Source organism: Alosa pseudoharengus, unplaced genomic scaffold (genome assembly GCF_046254945.1).
Source record: "Alosa pseudoharengus isolate Yale_2024_CS ecotype anadromous, Long Island Sound unplaced genomic scaffold, YU_APseudo_1.1 YU_APseudo_1.1_scf_4, whole genome shotgun sequence".
Taxonomy (NCBI): Eukaryota; Metazoa; Chordata; class Actinopteri; order Clupeiformes; family Clupeidae; genus Alosa; species Alosa pseudoharengus.
Genome location: NW_027468774.1, coordinates 31457014 through 31481291, shown reverse-complemented (window position 1 = coordinate 31481291; position 24278 = coordinate 31457014). Strand labels below are relative to the sequence as shown.

At 43.7% G+C, this 24278-nt stretch overlaps 1 protein-coding gene across 1 annotated transcript in view; it reads left to right on the top strand.

Moving 5' to 3' along the window:
• The window catches only part of scn4ab (sodium channel, voltage-gated, type IV, alpha, b), a 39297-nt gene that overhangs the window by 2729 nt on the left and 12290 nt on the right, over positions 1 to 24278 (top strand). Inside the window, exons 2-16 of the mRNA XM_076265881.1 lie at positions 10754 to 11099; positions 11725 to 11843; positions 12375 to 12464; positions 12687 to 12815; positions 14466 to 14557; positions 14876 to 15154; positions 15367 to 15430; positions 15927 to 16068; positions 16899 to 17099; positions 17348 to 17485; positions 17916 to 18060; positions 19917 to 20155; positions 20407 to 20580; positions 21281 to 21637; positions 22127 to 22576. Coding sequence (XP_076121996.1) covers positions 10809 to 11099; positions 11725 to 11843; positions 12375 to 12464; positions 12687 to 12815; positions 14466 to 14557; positions 14876 to 15154; positions 15367 to 15430; positions 15927 to 16068; positions 16899 to 17099; positions 17348 to 17485; positions 17916 to 18060; positions 19917 to 20155; positions 20407 to 20580; positions 21281 to 21637; positions 22127 to 22576 — 2910 coding nt within the window. The 5' untranslated portion in view covers positions 10754 to 10808. The remainder of the gene's footprint in view (positions 1 to 10753; positions 11100 to 11724; positions 11844 to 12374; positions 12465 to 12686; positions 12816 to 14465; positions 14558 to 14875; positions 15155 to 15366; positions 15431 to 15926; positions 16069 to 16898; positions 17100 to 17347; positions 17486 to 17915; positions 18061 to 19916; positions 20156 to 20406; positions 20581 to 21280; positions 21638 to 22126; positions 22577 to 24278) is intronic.

Genomic DNA, 24278 nt, shown 5'->3' with positions numbered 1-24278 from the left:
GGCTAGAACTGCAAAAAATAGTCAAGCAAGCATATAGTTGCTAATCGATTCATAGGGATATTTAAAATAAGTCATTTTATGAAGTTGCACTGCTTACTGAGTGCAATCAAACGTGCCTTACTGGATTTCTTGTTCATCGTTCTTATCACAAGTTCATTAGCAGTAACAGAAAACATGGATCTAGAACCTTTAAATTAAGGCTAGGAAACTTTAAAGAAGCATATGGGTTCTACGTAGAATTTGAGTCTGCTATAGTGGGGTCATGTTGATTTTGTTTTCAATTAATCCCCCTTTACTGAGGGCTGTCAATATTTATAGAGCTGACAGCTTCATCCTCCACACTGTCCATGGGGACCAAGCAGAGAAGGATCCTGTTTACTCTTAAGCCTGTCTGGGCCTCCTCAGGCCGAACCAGAGACTCAGACATCTCACTGAGACGAGGAAGGGGTGCGTGAGGGAGCTCTGGGGCCAAGATTTGCCCTCCTCCTTGCCCTGCACAACCCAAAGACCATTCACACCCCCCTCTCTGTTTCAGCCCCCCCCCCCCCATCTTGTCCTCTGAGGTGCTCATTAGTGGCATAGATAGGGCGGTGGCCTCGTGCTCGTATTAGTACCTGTCAGCAAACACCCCCCCCTCCCCTGTATGCCCAAGGGCCCGGGGCCAGACTTGCGACATGCCGGCACTACCACTGATGGCTGTCCAGTCCCGAATCGCCACACCAGCGAGTCCAGGCACCAGCCGTGAGAACAGCGTGCCTACTGTCCGGGCGCTGTGAGAGAAAGACGTCCTTTATGGAACCAACTTGACCCGACCTGACCTGTACCTCTGCACTGGTTTTGTCCATCTTGATGAATGCCATTCCCAGCCTCAGCAGCATCCTTGAATCGAGCTGTTTGAGGAAATTCATTACAATAGATACATTGTTGAGAGGATGATTAGGATGACTAGTAATAGTTTATTTTCTTGTTCTGTTTGCTGCTATGTGACTGCTTGGGACTGTGTACTAGCTCTGGGATGTTTGTGACATTTACGAGCGCACAGACCCCTCTCTTTGATGGATGTCTCTTTGAGGCATGTGTTTGGGAACGGGCGGCTGTTTTTGGGGAGCGGCTTCATGGCTGCCTGTGCTTCTGGAAAAAGGATAGATGGGGGTCTGCTGCCCTTGCTCATGACCCACTCTCTCTCTCTTTCTCTCTCTCTCTCTCACCCCCTCCCTCTCTCTCCCCCTCTCTTTCTTTCTTTCCCTCTCTTTCTCTCTCCCTCTCCCTCCCTCCCTCTGGATGACTGATTGCATTGCTGGAGGTCCAAGAGAGATAGCAGGTAGTTCACATGGATTGGTGTTTGCCAGCAAGCAGTGCGTCACAGCATCGCCCACACGCGACCATGGCTGGAGGTGTCCCAGTTTGTCACCAAGGGCATCAATTCTCTTGCCTCTCTTGCTCAATTCGATCTGTGCTTTGGAACATGTGATGCAATGAGGCTTGAAATCTGCTGTCAGCATTGAGCAACTTTAAAATATCCTCAGAACATATGTCTACAATGAAACAGAAATGCTTTTGTATACATGATGTGTACACTTGTGTATAGTCATCAGGGAGGTGGTGCTATATTTTATAATAGCTTACATGTGGATAGGTGTATGTGTGTGTGTGTGTGTGTGTGTGTGTGTGTGTGTGTTTGCGTTTAGAGGAGTATGTGTAAACATGCCTTAAACATGTGATCATAGTGCATAATGCTCAGAATGCAGTTGATGGCTTAAAGCATTGGCTTGACTCTCACTGGCTCCACTTCCAACCTGCTGTGACAGTAAACATGTGATCATAGTGCTGCCGACACTGTAAAATGAGTGGGCAGTATGAATGGGCACACCCCTCACTTGCGTTGACCAGCCCTGTGTCCTGAGGCTTGATTGACCCATCAAAGCAGCGCGGTGTTGGGATGATAAAGCACTAACCACTGAGTGTAAACTGATCTCTGACACTGAGATTTCAGATTACTCTAGGTCACACCATAGAAAGGAAAAATGTACTCGACAACAGGTCTCTCTCTCTCTCTCTCTCTGCATTCCATTTCACCTTCACTTTCTTCATCTTCAGTTATGATGCAGCAAAAAATGTCAGTATTATATTCACCTTATTGAGTGTAGATTCATTATGGAAAAAATATGTAAATAATATTAGCATAAGAAGGCAACAGAAATTAAATCTAAAGTGAAGGGGTCTGATCTATGAAGGCATTATATATATATATATATGATGTCCTTTACAGTATATCTATTGTTCACTTGTGTGTGTGTGTGTGTGTGTGTGTGTGTGTGTGTGTGTGTGTGTGCGTGCGTGAATACGAGCATGCTTTCGTGCTTATATGAACACACATTTGGCATATGTATTTATGTGGCTGTGTGTATGTATGTGTGTGTTCTCATTAGACCTTTGCCTTCAGAATCCAACCCCGATCCTTGTAAGCAAAGACCCAAATGTGGTGCTGCTGCTTGCCCCAAGGCTATTCAACCATTAAGTCTTCCAGGAAATGCGTCACTGTCTTTTTTTAAAATTTAATTTGTGTTGATTTTGACATTTTTAAATCTCTGAACCTCCTCTCATATTGGTTTCATACTCATCATGATGCTTTGTGTAGTTCTGTGAACAGTAATCAGACAGTACGAGACATTTTCCGCTTCCCCTACAATAATATAACAAAGCAAAGTCTTACTTTGTTCAGTGATGTTGTAATTAGTGCACTGGCACTCTCATGTACGTTGCTAGAGATATGTGTGTGTGTGTGTGTGTGTGTGTGTGTGTGTGTGTGTGTGTGTGTGTGTGTGTGTGTGTGTGTGTGTGTGTGTGTGTGTGTGTTTGTGTGTGTGTGTTGTGTGTGTGTTTGCGCGTGATACTGAGTGGCATGGTGCTGAAGTGACCGTGGACAAGTATGAGCTACATTTCTGAGTGCAGAGGAAAGGATTGGGAGAAAAAAACCCAAAGGGATGAGTGGAGCAGCAGTGGAGTGAGGCTGCGGCTGTGCCCAAACTCTGGCCCCTGGCCTGGCCTCGGGGTGGCGCGGCCCAGTCCGTATCGGGGCGATAAGTGGGCCTCTGACATGCTGCTGATGGTTGGCTACCAGTAGGCCTCTCGTCCTGCTATATTTCATATCTCTGACATAGTGCAGGCCGGCCACGTAAGTGTGCATCTCCCTGCTGTCCTCTTAGAACTCAGAAGAGAGAGATAGAGAGAGAGAAAGTATGTCAGTGAGGAAGGAAGAATTCATATGATATGTGTTTGAGTAAAGAATGAGTAGTATATGTGTTTCTCTTGTCGTCCCTTAAGCCCTAGCATTGGTTTGCACTGCAGAGTGTATGTGTGTGTATGTGTGCCATGATAAGCTTGAATGTGTTTGTATATAAATGAGTTTTTTCTGTACTTGTGTGTATATGTGTGTGTGTTTGAGTGTGTGTATGTCTCTGTGTGTATACGTGAAGTCTTAATGCCTTCGTATTGAGTAGGTGCATGGTGCGTCCTGTCAATCCCACAAAGTGTTGCTGTCATGTAAGAGCTGTTTAAATCCCTCACACTCTCCTGAGTGGCGTTGCGCAGTTTAAAACTGTCCACCGCTGACGCTGGGGCATTCAAAGTGATATCCGATTGGCTCATTCAACGGACACACACGTGTGCTGCGCTTCTGAACCTCTCACAGTCTCACATGAAGAGCAATATTCTTAGTCTGCATTCCTCCGATCCTCTGTGGCCACGCAAAATGCGGCGCTTCTTGCACGCTTGGATAATATTTCGCATGGGAGAGAGAGCAACCTACCCCCCCCCCCCCCCTCCATGCATACTCACTTCCCACACTGCCTTACATATGTATCTCAGAAATGGAAGGAAGCTTCGCTTGAGTGGCTGTCATTTCCAGAACTGTCTAATGCACCAAATGATAATGCTGTCTAATGCACCAAATCCTAAATCTTTCACCTTAGCAAAGCAAGCACAGACACACATACAAAAACACACAAAGACAGACACACACACACACACACACACACACACACACACATATATATATATATATATATATATATATATATATATATATATATATAGTACTGTACATGAGGTTAAGGCTTATGTAAAACTTTGTAAGACTTAAGTAAGACTTTGCTCCGTTATCTTGTTGTAGGAGGAGTGGAAAATGTGTTTATGACATATTCACACACACACTCATATACTTGCAGCATATATTTTGATTCACTAATTGCATGCACACAAAAACACATCCATACCCATGTAGATACTGATCACAGTCACACAAAATCATTCTCGCAAATTGATTCCTATATCTAAATGTGTCAGCCTGCATGCCAGATTGGCAGGTGGGCACCTGTTGTGGAGCACCTGTTGGGTGCCAACCTCAAGCATGCCAAACTCAGCTATCCTGACACCCCAAACTCCTGTGTCTCATGTCATGATGTGTGTCTTGTGTTTGATGACCATGTAGATACACCCACCCAAACACACGCACGCACGCACACACACACACACACACACACACACACACACACACACACACACACACACACACACACACAGCTGTGCCGTACCTCGTCCCAATGCATGGGCCCTGGAAAGCTAATAGGAATGTGAAAACTCCGAGTGGCATTCTTAAAACCATATGGAAGTGCAGTGGATATTCTTATAACAGTATGGAAGTGCAGTGGATATTCTTATTACAGTATAGAAGTGCAGTGGATATTCTTATTACAGTATGGAAGTGCAGTGGATATTCTTATAACAGTATGGAAGTGCAGTGGATATTACGGTTATCATGTTGCAATTCTACGGCAGTTGGGGGCTCAAAAAACAGCACTTTGATAACCGTTACTGACCTGTTATTAAAAACATACATGTGTTCACGAACAGAGACAATGTCACATGTTACTTTCCTCCCAATAGGGTATTCATTCCCTAATTCAAAGGTGTGTCCTGTTAATTGATGAGATACTGATTACTGTTTTGAAAAGGCTGATGCTTTTAAACTGCAAAACAGATGCAGTTTTCGAAAGCTCTATGCCACTGCTGGAATGAATAAATTGGAATTGGAGGTGATTTCACTGAAATCTTATATAGTTTTATAGTTTTATATTTTCCAAAGTTGATTTATAAAGTTGATTATTAGCACATTATCAAAGCCAATACATCTGATATTTTAATGTTATGAAGCATCCCATGTTTTCTTAATTGTACTCTTTCTTTGGCACACACAGTCACAAGTAATTAGCAAAGAATTTGAGTAGTAAAAATAGTTTTCTTTCCCAGACAGACGGTATCATATTTTACGCGACGTCTCCTTAATTTCACTCTGATAATAAAAGATGTACCATCGTTAAATGGGAATGTCAAAGTTTGTCATGGGTTTCATGCTTCTCTGTCTAAGATTATCTCCCGACCATCTGGCAGTATCCTGTTTGAAATCGGGGTGTGGAGGTATGTAATTCATCCTCTCATCATTAATACACTTCAAAGTGAACAGTGTGGTTGTGATGACACCCGACTCCCTTCAAGCACCATAGCTCAGCACAATGTCTGCAACAGATTAATGTATGCATATGTGAACGTATGCTTTAGATTCACTCTCCATCCTTAGAGGGGAGTCTCCTCACTTGGAGAGTAAGACACTGCTAGCCTGCTAGCCTGAACTTGCACAGTTCTTGAACATAAAGCTTGTTGTAATGGGAGAGAACAGTTGGCTCTGAAACCATTTGGGCAACAAATGAATTGTATTAATTAGTACTTTCATTTTTTGTGTGTGTGTTTACTTTGATCTGACATTAAGAAATGTTATCTGTACATAATCAGTTTTTAAACTGCCTTTCAGTTTACCTAAGACTTGATATTGCACATAACTTACGGCTATTGATGCTACCATCTGCTGCTATGTACCCATTGTGTTCAAATTGGCATGTAGCAAAACCATATTAACAGCATTTCCCTGAGCTCATTCCCATCTGGCAGTCATCCGTCAGTGTGACTATGCGTCATGAGAAAAGATGGCTTTGGGCCAGATCTGGCCCTGATCTGGCTTGTGTCCGTTCCAGAGTCTTCTGCCACCAGGGCTATGTGTCCCTCCCTCTGGATGGCCAAGCTCATGGCTAGCTCGGGCTAATTCTAGACACCCCCGCAGTGGATTTATGGAGTGTGGACATGGGAATTCTTTCAGTGCCTGGGTCCCAAAACGTGTTAGCATCATCTCGACCCCCCCGACCCCGGCATTAGGGATGCCCCCCACCCCGCATGCCCCTTAACCTCACCCTCTCCACCCTCGCTGCTCAAGGAAACCCAGATGTCTCTGAGCTCCTGCTGAAATCTGTCAGCTAGATGCTATGTGTTAGGTAGTAACCACCTGTGGAGGTGGCTGGCCTTAGGGATATATGTACATGACTAACAAGGTTGCTTCTACACAGTTTACATCTACTGCCCCTCAGCTATAGATGCCCCCTACCCCTGTGATCTGACACCCTATTAGGTACTGCACATTGTCATCACAATAGAAAATACGCCCATCATCCAACTCTAATGCCCCGATCCCCGGAGACAACCCGACATTATGACTCCGTGGCCCTTCTCTGGGGGAAAATGCCAGCAGGGGGGAACACGAGGTGAAATAAGAGCGACGTGCCAACAGGCCAATTACGAGGCGGCAGGCGGCGATGGTGGACGGGTAGCCGGGCGTCACTGTGTATTGTCCAGTGGGGCTGCAGATATAGGCTTTCTCTAATGGGGCTGTTTGGATGTCGTGTCTGTCAAGACCAAGCTTAGCTGGCACTATGAGGGGCAGGTCACACGCTGGGGCCCCAGGCTTACTGTAACAAACCTGCTACTAACCTCAAACAGTGGAGGTGATGGGTCCACACAGCCACCCAGATACATGTCTGCACTATCCTGTTCTTGAACACACACACACACACACACACACACACACACACACACACACAAGCATGCACGTACACATACACACACAAACACACACACACACTTTTTTTTTTTTTTTTTTTTCATACTACATACTCAGCCTTACCCACACTAACAGTGTATACGTGCACCCTAACCCCCACACACCCACACTTAGGGAAGCTGGCCAAGACTCTTAGTCTCCTATAAACTGTTTATGGTCAGTAGACTAATTTTGTACTCTTTATTTTTTAATCTTTATTAGTAGTAGTAGTAGTAGTAGTAGAAGTAGTATAATTTTTATTTAGATTTTTTTGTAAAAATCTAAATAAAAATTATACTACTTCTACTACTACTACTAATAATTATAATAATAATTATTATATACACTCTAAACATTCAATTCATTGCACAAAAGATTCAGGACTGCACACCCATATGAACAGTCCATTCCCCACACTCACAAATGCCCCCTCCCACACACATACAGGGCACACCTCATCCACAGCCACAGTGACTCAAATAACTGTTTAGCTGTTTATTCTAATCAACACAAAGTCTTAATGACTCCTAATCTGCTATGGATTCGTCAGCCAGTCGTTTCGGGAAGCCGTCCCAACCTTCATTACCGGATCAGTAGCTCATATTAGTAGCAGCCCAGACAGTACGACTGTCCTGCCTCTGTCCAGCAGAGACCAGTGGCGCCTCGAATCGCAGCATAAGCCTCTGAGGCAGTGACCAGTGGCTGGGCTCACACTTGTCAGCAGTGGGACTATGAAGGGCCTCACACACACACACACACACACACACACACACACACTCACACACACACGCAGAAGGGACCAGAATGGCAGCCTGTAGCCTAATAGTTGTGGGAAAATTTTGTCCGTCATCCATCTTTGGCAGGAAAAATGAAAGACAAACTGGAAGCGACATCTTGGAATGAGGAGGTGGTAGTGGTGGTAGAATAGACGAAAGTGGGGGGTTGGTTGGTGGGGACCTACGTTGAGTTGTGTGTGTGTGTGTGTGTGGGGGTGGGGGGGGGGTCAGTGAAGACGTGCGGCGGAAGCCAGGAAATCAGCCTGAGGTTGTAGGGAAGGGAACACAAGCTGAGAAGTGGTTGGTAAGATGAGTTGACATGTGGAGCCTGTCAGCTGCGTCAGAAGCAAATGAGAGTGTGTGAAAGACTGTGTGTGTGTGTGTGTGTGTGTGTGTGAGAGAGACAAAAAGAGTGAGATAGCTGTAGATTGTGTATGTATCGGTGTATAAGTGGGAGGGAGTGTATGTGTGGAAGATAGTGATTGTGTGCATGTTTGTGAGAAAGCTAGAGACAGAGAGAAAGAGAGGTCTGTGCGAGAGGTGTGAGTCTGTTTGTGTGTATGTAGCAGAGAGTGAGTGTGTGTGTGTGTGTGTGTGTGTGTGCGTGTGTGTTTGTGTGTGCGTGTGTGTGTGCGTGGAGGAGAGAGATAGAGAGGGTGTAGGAATGAGCTGAGTCATCTCGGGTGTGGAAATCTGACGCCTGACTCTGATTGCCCACAGCAGCTGCTGAGTGTGGGTGCACTCCCACTGGTCCTCTCTCTCTCTCTCTCTCTCGCGCGCTTTCTTGCTCTCTCTTGCTGTCCCTCGTTCTTTCTCTCACTCTCTCCTCCTCTACTCTCTTGTCCTGCTCAGTGTGTGGGCGCAGTCCCATTGATACGCTCTCACCATCCTCTATCTCCTTCTCTGTGTCTGTCTGTCTGTCTGCCTGTCTCTCCTTATATCTCTTATTCTATCTCCCGCTTGCCTTCATTTATTATTTTTATTGTCACAATTCCTCAGTCTATCCATTCTATCCATTAGCCTATTCCTCTTCACCTTGATCTTATTCTCTCTATCTATCACTTGCCCTCCCCTCTGTCCTGTCTTTCTCTATCTCTCTGCAGGATCATCGTCCTTCCTTAATTACATGCCCCTTATTCCTCCACCGACCTTTCCCTGTAAAGTCCCATTCCAAACCTCTCCCTCCAGGAATATCAGTTGCTACATATTTACAGTAATAGCAGTTTGCTCGTAATACATTCCTCCACAATAAATGACAGGTGTAAGGGAGTGCATCACAGTTATATGTAAACTTCCCCACATTGTGTGGTCATACTTTAGCCTCTATGCTCCAGGCAAAGACAGTAAAACTCAACATCAGGGTCTTGGTCTGCACTTAGAATAGAAAACAGGTTTCAGAAAGGTGTGTGGAAGATTACTTTGCGAGTTGAGTCTGTGTGGTGTCAAAAATGGTGTTGTTATCTGATGAGGGTTGTTGAAAGACAACATAATTAGCTCTCATCTCCTCTCATCTGCATCACTTTTCAACTTTGACAGCCTTATGGAAGATGGAAAAGCAACAGTGAGATAACTAACGACACCAAGATCACAGGATCCGTACCCAGTACACACATTCAAATGGCAATGAATACCTATACTGAACTTAGATTCATTTAGAATTAAAAGTGTCTACTAAAAGACTAAATGCACATGTAAATAGAATGCAGTGTCAAATGTATGATGTACACATCACATGCATATCAGGGGATTATGTCTACTAAGTAAAGGAAAGGGCATTATTAACCAATACTCACTGCTAAAACCTTAAAAAGCACAAAGTACAAATCACAAAGCTTCCGTGCTGCACCTGCAGCGCTTGTTCACTGTGTAAGGAAAGTTTGTCACTTGTCTACTTATTTCACACTTGGGGGAAATCTAGCCTGAATGTACAACTGAATGATTAATTTGTGCTAACCGCATTTGACGGTCAACTTAATGATTTGTGAAGATGGATCACAAAGTAGCTGTGCTGATTTTTTGAAACAGTAAACAGCCATCATGTTGAGTGTAACTTTCACCAAGTTTTAACCAGATGTGTTTCAGTGAAGCCAACTGTGTTTGTGGTCCGTTTTAAGTGCAATCCAATACCAAAACGTCAACAAGTTGTCTCCACATAAGTACTCTTGACAGAAAGCGCCGCAGTCACGTCTGACCCTGCAAAACTAGGCTCCCATGTGGGGTGACAATGATATTCACTGTAAATGTGTCAGACACTGCTGGAGCCATAGTTACATGCAGCTAGCTGAAACCCCCACCCACCACACCACATACCCCCTACCCGACCCAGGACTTGACCCAGGTTGTTTGAACTCAGGCTCAAGTTGCTTATTTATTGTGGGAAATGCCTTTGAGACATTGTTAGTGTGGGCTGTGTTGACGGACAACAGGCCAAAGCAATGGTACAATGCCGTTACAGTGGCGGTATACTGTACAGTCATGTAAAGTGTTCCTATTGGATAGGTTTCGTGTGTAAACTTAAAGCAAATTAAGGTTAAGTGAATGATATAATAAGAAGCTGGATTGAAAGATAAAAATATACACACAGGTGCACATTAATATATGTCAGCATGTGTGTACACTCACACACACACACACACACACACACACACACACACACACACACACACACATACACACACACACACACACACAGAATCTGAATAAAAAACTGTGGCCAATCTGATGCCAGTACTGAACCATTTCTTGAAATATGAGTCCCCTTCACTTCACCCCAACATATGTTTAAATCCCTCCACAGAACATACTGTACACACACACACATTTTAAATCCCCGTCCTATGAATCATCAATGTAGCTGGCAGGATGGGAGGGGGGTAGAGGAATGGCCATGAATCTCACTCAGAAGTATCAAAGGTTCTACTCCATAGGTTCTACTCTATTTCATTTTGTGTATTTGTCTGTACTGAGAAGACTGACCCCCCCCCCCCCCCCGCAGGGCATTACTGAGAGACCCCAGTGCGGTGGTATCTCTCGCCGAACAGAATGCGAAGATGGCAGGCCTGCTCCTCCCGACCGATGGCACCGATGTGTTTCGCCGCTTCACGCCGGAGTCGCTGGCGGCGATCGAGCGTCGCATGGAGGAGGAGGCCGCCGAGCAAGAGCGCTTGAAGGAGCTGAATCCCAAAGCCCCAGAGAAGGACGAGGAGGATGACGAGAACCTCCCCAAACCCTCCAGCGACCTGGAGGCTGGGAAGGCCCTGCCCTTCATCTATGGAGACCTGCCGCCAGAGCTGTTCAACATACCACTGGAGGAGCTGGACCCCTACTACCAGGCCCAGAAGGTCAGAGCAGCTGACTTCATGTGATTAATGCAGGGGTGTCAAACATAAGGCCCCGGGGCCATACCCAAGATGTTCTGGGTAGGAAGGGAAAATCCTCAGGAAGAAAGAGGCCAAAAAACTGACATGGAAGTAGGGTGTTTCAAGAGAGAAAGATATGACGAGTAAATGATTTGTACTTGTTTGCTCATGAGTGGTTATAGTAAAGGAGTATATCATCAAACACTATGATACCCATGCAGAAAGATGAAAATGACCATGACAATGACGGCCCCCATGCCATGAGGTCTCATTCCAACAAATCCGGCCTATTGCCTAATATGAGTTTGACACCCCTGGATTAACGGCAATGATTTCCTACAGCCGAAGTGATAACGATGGCAAAGTTGGATTCTCAGGTGGCACACATTCTGATAAAATGTCAATCTCAATAAAATAGAAAGTAAAAATTAGAATATTATTTACGTGTAAGCAAGTCCACTGATAAGACAGGCCAAAGATGAAAAAACGCCATAATGTATAGCAGCTTATTTATTTCCTGTACATAAATTACATTGTACACATGAATGTTTGAATGACCAATGCTTCATATTAAACATATAACTCTCTCCTTCACTCTCTCTTTCAGACCTTTATCGTCATCAACAAAGGGAATACCATCTTCAGGTTCAATGCTGAACCAGCCTGCTACTGCCTGAGCCCCTTCAGTATTGTAAGACAGATAGCCATTAAAGTTCTCATACATTCATATCCTTATTGTTTACTCCACATGTACACACATCACAATTAGCATACTAGCTACAGAAATATAATTCACTTTATCTTTATATTAATATTGGAATAATGACATTGTTATAGTTTAAAACAAAACTACATGTTTAGGGGCAGCCGTGGCCTACTCGTTAGGGCTTCGGACTTGTAGCCGGAGGGTTGCCAATTTGAACCCCGACCAGTAGGAACGGCTGAAGTGCCCTTGAGCAAGGCACCTGAGCAGGCAGCTCACTGCGTCGGGATTAGTGTGTACTTCACCTCACTGTGTGTTCACTGTGTGCTGAGTGTGTTCCATTTATTCACGGATTGGGATAATAAATTTCCCTTACGGGATCAAAAGAGTATATATACTTATACTTATGTCGTTTTCCAACTTCCTTAGTGGTAATTTGCAGAGAATGTTGCTTTAGTTTCACTGATGCTCACAACTTTATGCAGAATGTAAATCTGAATTTTAGTTTTCATTTAAACCATATGGTCTGGCTCTGTTCCTTAACTCTCATGCAAATTGTTCAGCATGTTCATCATGATAACTATTCTAGCAAACTGCGTGTTCATGACGATGAGCGATCCTCCAGCATGGAGTAAAACTGTGGAGTAAGTCTGAGCTTTAATCATTTACTCATTTGCACACACCACAATCAATCAACACAAACTGTATTTCTTTCTTTTTCACTAGCTACTGTGTGTCCCTGTATACAATATTCTTACAAAAAGTTTACTTGGCTTGTGCTTATAGGGGAGACCTCACTAAAACACAGCTACAACATGACCTGTCAAAATGACATTGAAATTAATATTAGATTTTTTGTTTCACAGGTATGTTTTTACTGGTATCTATACTTTTGAAGCAACAATCAAAGTACTATCTAGAGGATTCTGTGTAGGAGATTTCACATTCCTTCGTGACCCTTGGAACTGGCTTGATTTCATGGTCATCAGCATGGCGTGAGTATAAGAGAGGTCATAGTGGTCATTCATGTTACTGAATGGAAGCAGTGTGTGTGGGGCATGTGATCTGCTATCAGCATTTAGCAACTTGAAAATATCCTCAGAACATATGTCTTTAATGAAACTGAAATGCTTTTGTATACATGAAATGTACGTTTGTTTTGTGGATGCATGGTGCGTGGATACGTGTATGTGTGCGTGCATGTGTATGTGCGTGCGTGTGTGTGTGTGTGTGTGTGTGTGTGTGCGTGTCTGCCAGTGAGGTCTGTCACTACCTTGCTTGGTGACATTAAAACTAAGTGCGCTATGCACTATGTGTCAGTGTGACCTCACATTGTTTACATCACCCGAAAGGGGAAGTGGAATTACAGTGGAATTACGCACCCCCCCCCCTCACCCTTCTATTTCCTGTCTCTAATGAATCCCCAGTGACCTAACCCCCCCAACACACACACACATGTCTGGTATCATCACCCATCTACATCACAACAATGCATCCTTGGGAAATGAATAGGTTTTGCCACATGTGGAGTGGGATGATGTATCAAATCTATATTTAGACCCTCTTCACCCTCTCCGCTTCGCGCTGGCTCCCTTCCTTGTCTAAAGTGCCTGTAGTTCCTTCCTTACTGCTGATGCCCTTACGACTTTCAGGAGCCAGATAGAGAAGCTACTCTGCTCTTTACTCCACTAGACAGAATCTGGTCCTGATCTGTCCCAGGTCCTGAGCATTGACATTACAAGAACTAGACTTGCAGGACTGTGTCAGCAGCACCTATTTGATGACATGTGAGGTGAGGTGGTCAGGAATTCAGTGGGAGTGTGTCATTTTGTGCAAACAAACAAATAAACAAACAAACAAACAAAAACACATGGCACCTCACTGAACAATGCGGCTGGGCAATGACCGATGCCTAGCATTCTGATTGCATGATCATAATCAATTTCCACTGCTTATCAGAGTTGTCTGGATATAAAATGTGTTGCTCAATACTGTAGGTTGCTCAAGAAGGTTTAGTTTGTTTGATTGCTAGAAAGTTGGGTCTTTGAGGCTCCAATATCATCTAAAAGCTCAACATGAAGTATAATAAGAATAATCCATTCACAGAACCTCAAGGCAAAGTGCCTCATGGTTTTAGGTGCGGATTCCAGAGTAGTATTTTGCAGGCAAAGGAACATACCTGTTTTGTTCATCAGACCTCATTTTTAGTACAGGATCAGTTTATGGTTACACATGGCAGGTGCACTGGTGTGATGACCCTGTTACCATCTGCAGACCGTATGCAGATAATGCTGCCATTTTGGCTCCAAAAGTGCACAGTTGCCTTGCACTAAATATAGCTGCTGTTGAACCATAGTATCTTTTACTGCAGAATTCTCTCTACCATCTCTGGCCTGAGGGTGAAAAAGTTAGACAGGATACTTGCCCTGTGTAGGTCCATAATTACCACATGAATTATCTACTGAATGAGGAAAAGTAAATGACCTAGTTGAAGGCCAAATAAAAGACCCTCTTTTGGATCTTTGGTAGCACATATTATTCTTAGCAAAAGCTTCTACAGACCCTACGTATGTGGGGGAGTATGACTTGGTGTCTTTGAATCTCTGTACCTAAAAGCTGCTGTTGTCCACTGTGTGTATCCATAGGTACGTCACTGAGTTTGTCGATCTGGGCAATGTATCTGCGCTTAGGACATTCCGAGTTCTTCGTGCCCTGAAAACTATCACTGTAATTCCTGGTATGTGCTAAAAGTCATAATCTACTCACTACTGTTGTGCCATTTCCTAAATTAACTTTCTATCTTTTGTCCACAAGTAGCTGAAAGTTGTCTCTGTAGTTTCATTATGTGCTTGATCAGAATTTGCAACATTCTGTAACACCTATTTTATATTTATGCTATTGCTAAATACAGTAATATCCTGATTACCCCACTTAAACGATACACCAACACAACCATGTGTATCTGTAGGAGGTGATAGGTGTTCCACAACAATCACTTCATCCTCTGTATTTCTCCAACTCCAACTTTTAAAAACCTTTGAAATCTTGTCCCCAGGTCTGAAAACAATCGTTGGCGCACTGATTCAATCGGTGAAGAAGCTACGGGATGTAATGATTCTCACCGTGTTCTGTCTGGCTGTATTTGCCCTGGTGGGCCTTCAGCTATTCATGGGCAACCTGCGGCAGAAGTGTGTCGTTTGGCCACCACAGTCCAACCAAACGTTAAAGGACTTGCTTAGCTTCACCCCAGACTACAGCACCTTGGTCTCCACCGTACACTACAACAACACCGCAAACAGTACCTTTGACTATCAGGCATACATTGACAACCCAGGTATCCAGTCACCATCCATAAAAGGCTGAGTGAATAATCTGATAGCTTTGCCCTCTTTATGTGTGTAATTTCAGGAGTCTGTTCACAAAATATCATAATGGTAAAACTGTTGCAAAAAGGGTTACCCTGAAGTTAACACATATAGTATACAGAGTGTATGAATGTAAATAAAATGTTGATAATCTTCTGAACTCCAAACCCCCATGATCTAGACAACCATTACTACCTGGAGGGTCAGTTAGACCCACTTCTCTGTGGAAACAGCTCAGATGCTGGGTGAGTGTCTCATCTTATTCTCATACTGTCTCAGTGCAGGTTGACATTATCCAGGGGATAAACCAATCTGATAGTCATCTGCATGGGCGGATTATGAACTTTCGGGCCCCGAAAGTGTTTGATGTGATTTCCTGTATTCTGGTGCATTTTGGGGATGGCCAATACTAAATTCAATCAGATTCATAGCCTACATCCTGATTTGTTGATATTGAGGCAGTGATTCCATGCAAAGGCTTGGGCTTCAGGGCCCCCTGACCCCTTGGGCCCCTGGGCCCGGTAGGCCCGTGCAGTAATCCATCCCTGGTCATCTGCCCTCTGTTCAGGCAAAGATTATGAAAAAGTCATACAAAATGAAGGCAGGATATGACATGGATTGCCACACTGACTTTGTTTATATTTACTGTTTTCTGACATTTATATTTTAGTTTCTGTGCTTTTAGTATTGTCTGTATTCACATTACTGAGAGGTGTGATTGTTCCTTCCACTCTATGACAGTGTTTGCCCTGACGGATATATCTGCCTTAAGGCAGGAAACAACCCCAACTACGGCTACACACACTACGACTCGTTTGGCTGGGCCTTCCTGGCTCTCTTCCGTCTGATGACGCAGGACTACTGGGAGAATCTTTTTCAGCTGGTTAGTGCAAACACTAGCCCCGGCTCATTCACAAGCTAATAGCAGAACCAAAGAGTAGAAAAAGATGGGTTAAGGTCATCTGTTCTTCAGTACCTCTATAGATAGATAGATAGATACATTATACTCTATATGTACTACCTGTACTGTATGTCACTTGTCAATGAAAAAAAAACCCTTCAACTTAACTTCAGACTTAAGCAACATTATGCACACAATTTCCCCATTTTTACCCAGATAGCAAGAGGCTAGCGGACCACTGTCGGCCCACTGGGGGCAGATCTGGCGGTCCACTGGCAGGCTGCCGACAAATGCCCCAATATGAAATGTTATTAGGATGAAGTATAACAGAATAAAGAGTTTGGACCACAAGTGTTGCCACTTGTCTTTTCTTAATATAACTGAATAAATGAAAAAGAGTTCGGCCCATAAGTTTTGCCACATGTCTTTTCTTAATATTCACAACAAGTTAAATGAAAAGTGATGGTGGTCCATCAATGGACTAGAAGCGGCGTGCCACCAGTGGTTCGCTATCTGCAATTGTTGCTATCTGGTTAATGGCAGCTAGCTTTAGCATCATCTACAAATTAATTTGTTAATATTGTTGTCAAACCATCAAATTCATGATGGTGTGTAGTTATGTAAAGGACAAATACCTGTCATTCCTGCCACCAGGTTTATACACAATGTCTTGGCCTGAGTACAATATAATAAAAGAAGAACGAACAGTTAGCATGCTAACAGCGTGTTAACATTGCTGTTTTTGGTGTTGATGCACGGTGCAAGGTCAAAACCTCTTCCTTACTGCTTCTGTAATTTGAATTTACCTGCAGACTCTCCGAGCAGCCGGAAAGACCTACATGATCTTCTTCGTGGTAATGATCTTCCTTGGCTCTTTCTACCTCATCAACCTCATTCTGGCTGTGGTTGCCATGGCGTACGCCGAGCAGAATGAGGCCACTATGGCTGAAGCTAAAGAAAAGGAGGAAGAGTACGCCAAGATCCTGGAGCAGCTGAAGAAGCAAACTGCTGAGGTCAGGGGTCTGGGATAAAATAGAGGCTTTTTGGCTGTTCATCCAAGAAAATCATGAGAAACTCTATTAGCTTCAAAACTACCAATGGGAAAAAAATATTCTTTATCAGTCAAACCAAAACACTGTTGTAAAATTGCTATGCATCAGAGAATACTACATACTGTTCATCCTTAAAGCTTTCATTGAAGAAGAATCTAGAGCTTTATTGGTAAATGGCAAACTGACTGTTAAATTTGTTTAAACAACAGAGGCAAGGCAGACTAGCCAGCAGCAAGCTGTCCCTGTCGAGTCAGAACAGTAAGGGTGGAGGAACAGAGGATGATCATATTGATGATGACCGAAGCCTTGGCAAAGATGGAGAGGTCAAGAGGGCCCTCAAGGATGAGGTGAGATAGCCATATTGTTTTAGAAATAGCAAGCAAGCCAAAACCCAAATTCATTGACTTGTCCATTACCTTTATCTAGCCTGGTATTTCCTGTCATTTTGAATAATGCAGCTTTTCAATAAAATATTGACATCCAACTAGAAATGTAATGCCAGAGGATTTCCAAAGATCAAAGATTAAGGGTAATATACTGTATAATATTCGAGTACCCTGGGCAAATGACATCCTGGCATTTAGTTGTGTGAAAAGGTTAAAGTGAAAAGTATTAAATGACCCCTGCAGTCACTACAAATGAGTTATGGGACATTCAAATGTTCATGCAATCACACTCTTTATTTCACAAAGCAAAAACAAACACATGAATTGTGCTTAAAAGTGTATACACATACATCTAACCCGATGCTTGCATTTCTTGTTTGCCAAAATACAGTCTGCAGGGAACATAGTGAAGTCCAATGGCAGCATGGACTACCTGCAGGTCCCTGGGGAGCAAGAGAGGAAAGGCAGTGCTGTCAGTGCCACCAGCACCCTCAGTGCTACCAGTGCCGTGTCAGCAGCAAGCAACACCATGGACGGTATCCATCCATCCATCCATACAATGATTTACATTTATCTACACAGTGGGGCCTAGTTAGAGTGAAAGGCAAAGTGCAAAGTCTTAAAGGAATGGGGCATGATGTTAAAGATGTACCTAGAGTGTAGGACTGTAGATGCCTTGCAGCTCTAGCTGTTGGCTGCAGCAACTTGAGCTAGGTAGCACCGTTTTTTTGTTTGTTTTATTTTGTACCGTTAGTACTCGGTGACCTCGACAAACAGAGATCTATATGAAAAATTGCCGGAATTTCACCTTTAGGTCTAACCAGTTGTACCACTAACTCTGTTGAAGCAGAGGTTAGTAATAATCATGGGTCTTTGGTACCCTGGAAATCCAGAGTTCTCACGAGATCACAATGGAATTGTCTCTGCGAGACACTGGCAAAGAGCAATGATGCACTTTACTTTTGCCCCAACATTCCGGGGAACCAGCTAAACTGATGAAGACAGTGCTGCAACGTTGGAGGACAGTACACATTGGTCGTAGTGTTATCCGATTGCGTCTAAGTCCGAAATCATTCAGAGTAAACATGGTCTAGTGTTATCCAATTGCGTGAAGTGAGATTTTTAAATGCATGCTTGTTGCCGCCCCTCGAGTTGGGCCATTACATTGTTCTTGGCCAGATCCTTAATCTTTCTAGATTATCAGGGTCTGGATTTTCCAGGCTAGGTCTTTGGTCTAACTATAGCTAATTTAATCTCTAGGCAAAATATATTTAGTATTATAACACCTCAAGCACAAACACTGATGAGTCCACTCAGTGCTTCCACATGATAAACAGTAACTATAGTTAATGAAATAAAACTATCAACACAGACATTTACATCGATCCAAAATCCTGAAATACCCCTTTAATGTAGAGCCAAAGGATTGTGAGGAGCTTTTAACTGAATTTGACAAAAGTGTATTGTATTGGTATCACATCCATGGACTCCATCTTTAAAGTTATATATATATATATATTCCTTTGCTCCCAAAACATCCTAATTGATGATTATATGTACAGTATATGCCTACACAAGACCGTGGCCTACTGGTTAGCGCTTCGGACTTGTAACCCCGGACTTCGAACCCCGACCAGTAGGCACGGCTGAAGTGCCCTTGAGCAAGGCACCTAACCCCTCACTGATCCCCGAGCGCCGCTGTTATGCAGGCAGCTCACTGCGCCGGGATTAGTGTGTGCTTCACCTCACCGTGTGTTCACTGTGTGCTGAGTGTGTTTCACTAATTCACGGATTGGCATAAATGCAGAGACCAAATTTCCCTCATGGGATCAAAAGAGTATATACTTAATATATATATAAGACATTCTCATTGTTAAGCAGGTGTGTGGCTTGTTACTATAATGAACCCTGTGTTATAAGAACTGTACCCTGTCAATCTTAATCTAATTGTGCAGTCAACAGACCAAGCAGAGGCTTGTCTATTTGAAAGGGCTTAGCGCAGCATTGTCAGGTGTTAGGAACAGCCTGATGTCAAGGGAGAGTATTGACACCTCTGCCTTGATTTTAGACTCTGGAAGACTGTGAAGACACAATACAAGTTTATAAGGGTCTGAACAAGCGTGTTAACACTGGAGGGAGAGGGGGTGTACACATTTCCAAAATATTTCTAACTATTCCACCATGTGATAGATTGATACATGTACAAGCATAGACCATTCAAAATCAACAGCTATTTGATCATGCAGACTTGGTAAATGGATATTGTAGATTGTGAAATCAGTTGAAGCTGATTGTTGTAGGATTATGAACACAAGGTCAATTTATTGTAACAGGATCATTTGTGTTGTGTACTAAAGAGTCAGCAAGACAACCCTTTCCTGTTCATTGACAGAACTTGAAGATCTTCAGAGACCATGCCCCCCTTTCTGGTACAAGTTTGCAGACATCTTTCTGAAGTGGAACTGCTGTCCTCCATGGATCATCTTTAAGAAGTGGGTGTATTTTGTGGTGATGGACCCGTTTGTGGACCTAGGCATCACCATCTGCATTGTGCTCAACACTCTTTTCATGGCCATGGAACACTATCCAATGACAGAAGAGTTTGAGAATATGCTTACAGTGGGGAATCTGGTAAGAAAATACAAAAAAGAATGCTTGCGCACACACACACACACACACACACACACACACACACACACACACACACACACGAATATCCAGCCTGTTTCGACATCCTTGGCTGGGTTTTAGTTTTAGGTGGCTAAGCTTGTTCTACATGCAGATTTCTAAAAGGCAAAAACGTAGTAAAGGTTGATTCTCTACATGTCTTCTCTCTCTTTCTGTCTCTCGTTCTTTCTCTCTGCCTGGTACCATTCTGACAGGTCTTCACAGGGATCTTCGCAGCTGAGATGGTTTTCAAGCTCATCGGCATGGACCCGTATTATTATTTCCAGGTGGGCTGGAACATCTTCGACAGCATCATCGTGACCATGAGCCTGGTGGAGCTGGGTCTGGCTGATGTCCAGGGCCTATCTGTGCTGCGCTCCTTCCGTTTGGTGAGACTATTGAGCGGAGTGTCAGAACCATCAGGACTGGGGCAGTGTTGTAGTGTTGCAACCATTCAGTTTTCCTTCATACATTCAGTTTTCCTTCCTACTCTGATTTTTATTATCTCTCTTCATTTTTCATTCATGGTGTTTCTGTGATAAGATGTGTTTGTGTAATTTTGACTGTGATTGTGTGTGTGTGCCTGTGTGTGTTTGTGTGTGTGTGTGTGTGTGTGTGTGTTGTGTGTGTGTGTTGTTCATCAATAATTCCATATTTCAAGGATGAGCATTTATGTGCGTTCTAGTAATGTCAATCTATGTGTTTTTTTGGTTACACTAACGTTTATGATATAACACTTCTGTTAGAGTTAGGGTTAGGATTAGGGTTAGAGGTTAGGATCAGGGTTAGGGTTAGGGTACATGTGTCATGACGGTGTCATGTGTTCATGACAGTGTCATGTCACTCTTATGTCGATACTGTCAAGTAAAGTGTGGTTTGGTTAGCATGTCATAGCTTTAGGCAAAGCCATGCTTTTTAATTGTGAACATTTAGGCAAAGCCATGCTTTTTAATTGTGAACATTTGTGTTGGGGTTTGGATGCAGATGCGCGTCTTCAAGCTTTAGGCAAAGCCATGCTTTTTAATTGTGAACATTTAGGCAAAGCCATGCTTTTTAATTGTGAACATTTGTGTTGGGGTTTGGATGCAGATGCGCGTCTTCAAACTGGCCAAGTCCTGGCCCACCCTCAACATGCTGCTCCGCATCATTGGCAACTCTGTTGGCGCCCTGGGCAACCTGACTCTTGTCCTTGGCATCATCGTCTTCATCTTTGCCGTGGTGGGCATGCAGCTATTCGGCAAGAACTACAGTGATTGCGTGTGCAAGATTGCAGAGGACTGTGTGTTGCCCCGCTGGCACATGCAGGACTTTTTCCACTCCTTCCTCATCATTTTTCGCATCCTGTGCGGGGAGTGGATTGAGACCATGTGGGACTGCATGGAGGTGGCTGGTCAAGGCATGTGCCTCGTTGTCTTCATGATGGTCATGGTCATCGGTAACCTAGTGGTGAGTCAGTTGGTACAACACTCCTGTCATTGCAATCAGTTATACTGTAATAATAACGGCTGCATGGAACAATATAAATTATTTGACTGAGTTAGTTTTGGGTGCATGTGTCCTGCAGACAACAAAGGAGGTTTATGTGTTGGACATCCTGTTTTTAAAAGGCCAGATGGGGGCCACCACTTGCTACCACTGGCACTCTAATGAAGGTCAGCAGAATGCTAGTGGTTGCATCTCTAACAAACAGCAGGCTCTGAGAAAGTCCAGTAATTTTGTGGCAAATGAGCTGTTTTTGGCACTCCCCACTCCGGAACTGATTCCATGTTTACGTAAACGGGCAGCATGGTTGACCGTAAGATAGGGGATACGAGTCGGTGACACGGCGATAGAGGGTTCTCTACCAGAAAGCCTCCGATTACCTGTACAATTTGTTATGCAGGACACACTGAACTAAGTCTATATCAACACACACTTTATTCTGTTTCTGCCTAGGTCCTGAACCTCTTCCTGGCCTTGCTGTTGAGCTCCTTCAGTGGAGACAACCTGGCCCCACCGGACGATGATGGAGAAAACAACCTCCAGATCGCCATTGGGAGAATCACCTGGGGCATTGACTGGGCCAAAGCCTTCATCATAGGACATGTTAGGAGGCTTCTTGGGCTAAAACCCAAAAAGGGTGAGGGGGAAGAGGAGGATGAGGATCAGGAGGATCACGTCAAGTGCAACAATTTGGTCCTGAGAAACCTGGACTCAGGTGAGCCTGAGTTGAAGAAAGTGGATGGGGTGTGGGGCTGGGCGGAAGACACCGGCAATAACGGGTCGTTTACTAACGCTCTGACCCTCAACGTGCCCATGGCCAAGGGAGAGTCGGACTTTGACACTCACGATGAGGACAGCACTTCAGAGTATGAGAACGAGGCAGAAGATGATGAGAAGACTAAGGTATGTTGAAATTCATGTGTTTCTTTTCAAAGTTTTTGTCATATGAAAATAAGCAACTGTAGAAAGTTTGTCAACTGAGTGTGCAACCTGAGCAGTAGAAAATTGGTTTCAGCAATGAAAAGGAATCTAAACATTCATTTCAGATGAGTATGACTGCTGCTGAGGATGCTATTAGTCTTATGCATTGATACCACCAAGTAAACATCAGTATAGTATAGAATGTATTCATATTCAGATTGTAGTAAACATGTTATGAGCATTGATGTTTATTTGAATCTTTGGAATCTAGGTTAAGCATTTTATAACTGTTTCATAACAAAACACTAAACACCGTTAGCTCTTTTGGTATGGTGCTTGGTGTGGTATGGTATGAAGACTGATATTTCAGAACGTTCTGGACAGCTTCTCCTACTCTTCATAAACTTTCATGTGTAACACGATGAAGAAAGGTAAAAGCCTCCCTGACTCTAGGGTTTCAGTATCATCTTCCTCAAGCTCAAGCTAGAAACCTTTTTGCATTGAAGCTAAGGAACAACTTTCAAAAGCTTGACGGGAGTAGCACATTGCTTGGTTGTCTGATCACCGATCCTTTGGTGCTTGTGTCAGCACTACTGAGTCTCCTAGATCACTGTGAACCAGTGGTCTCTCATAGCATCTGCAGACTGCATCTACTGTACGTCAGGGGTTTATGTTGGGATGGGGTAACCTCACGGCAACATACCGTGGGAACCGGGGCTAACACAGCATGAGAAGCATTAGAAGTGCTCACTCAAGTCTACTTTCTGTCTGTCTGTCTGTCTGTCTGTCTGTCTGTCTGTCTCTCTCTCTCTCTCTATAAAATTTTGCCATGGGGGTTCAGATGATGGCTGTAATGGTCAGCTATAGTGGCTGGATAGATGACCTAACACAGCACTTGTTTCATTGGGACACTCCTAAAACCCAAACCCTTAAGTGGGAGTAGAACTGGATCTAGGGCTGGCATGTTCCTTCATTACATTAAATAACTGATCACATGATTGATGGACCTGGTTCCACACGTGTTCCATCTTAACCGTAGGTGGTGACAAACAAATAAAAGAACCTGTGAGAAGTGTATCTGCAGCATTTCTGAAAGCATTGTTGACTGTGTGCAGCACTATGGGTGAGGGTGAGGCCAGCTTGTGGACTCTGCGTCATGAAAGAGGTTATCAATGTTTCCCACAGTGACCAAAGCATGCGTGTGCTTGTTTGTTTACCCATCAATCTCTATACGACAAGCTGCCACATCAGTGAAAGAGGACGACCATGTGAATCTGTGGGTGAAGATTTACACAAGTGAGCACCCGTCAGGTGTCCTCAATCTATCCTCATGCTACCAAATATAGCTCACCTTACACCACGTCCATGTACTGTAAAACTACACGGATTGCCTTACAATTTATTCAGCATGCCCACAGGCACCAATCTTTAGTGTCATCACAAAATTTAAATAGTACCACAATGACCGAACAACTTAAACCAGACCCCAATGTAACCAGGTTAAATAGCAATCATTTTTTCTTGACATAGCAAGAATTATTTCTGACCGTAATGCTTCTCTATACTTTGATACAGTGTTCCACTTTTCACAAAATGATTACTCCCCACATGCCCAAACGTACATAATGAGCACACAAACAGAAGAGAGTGCATGCACTTAATATATCAAGTAGTTGTCAGCAAA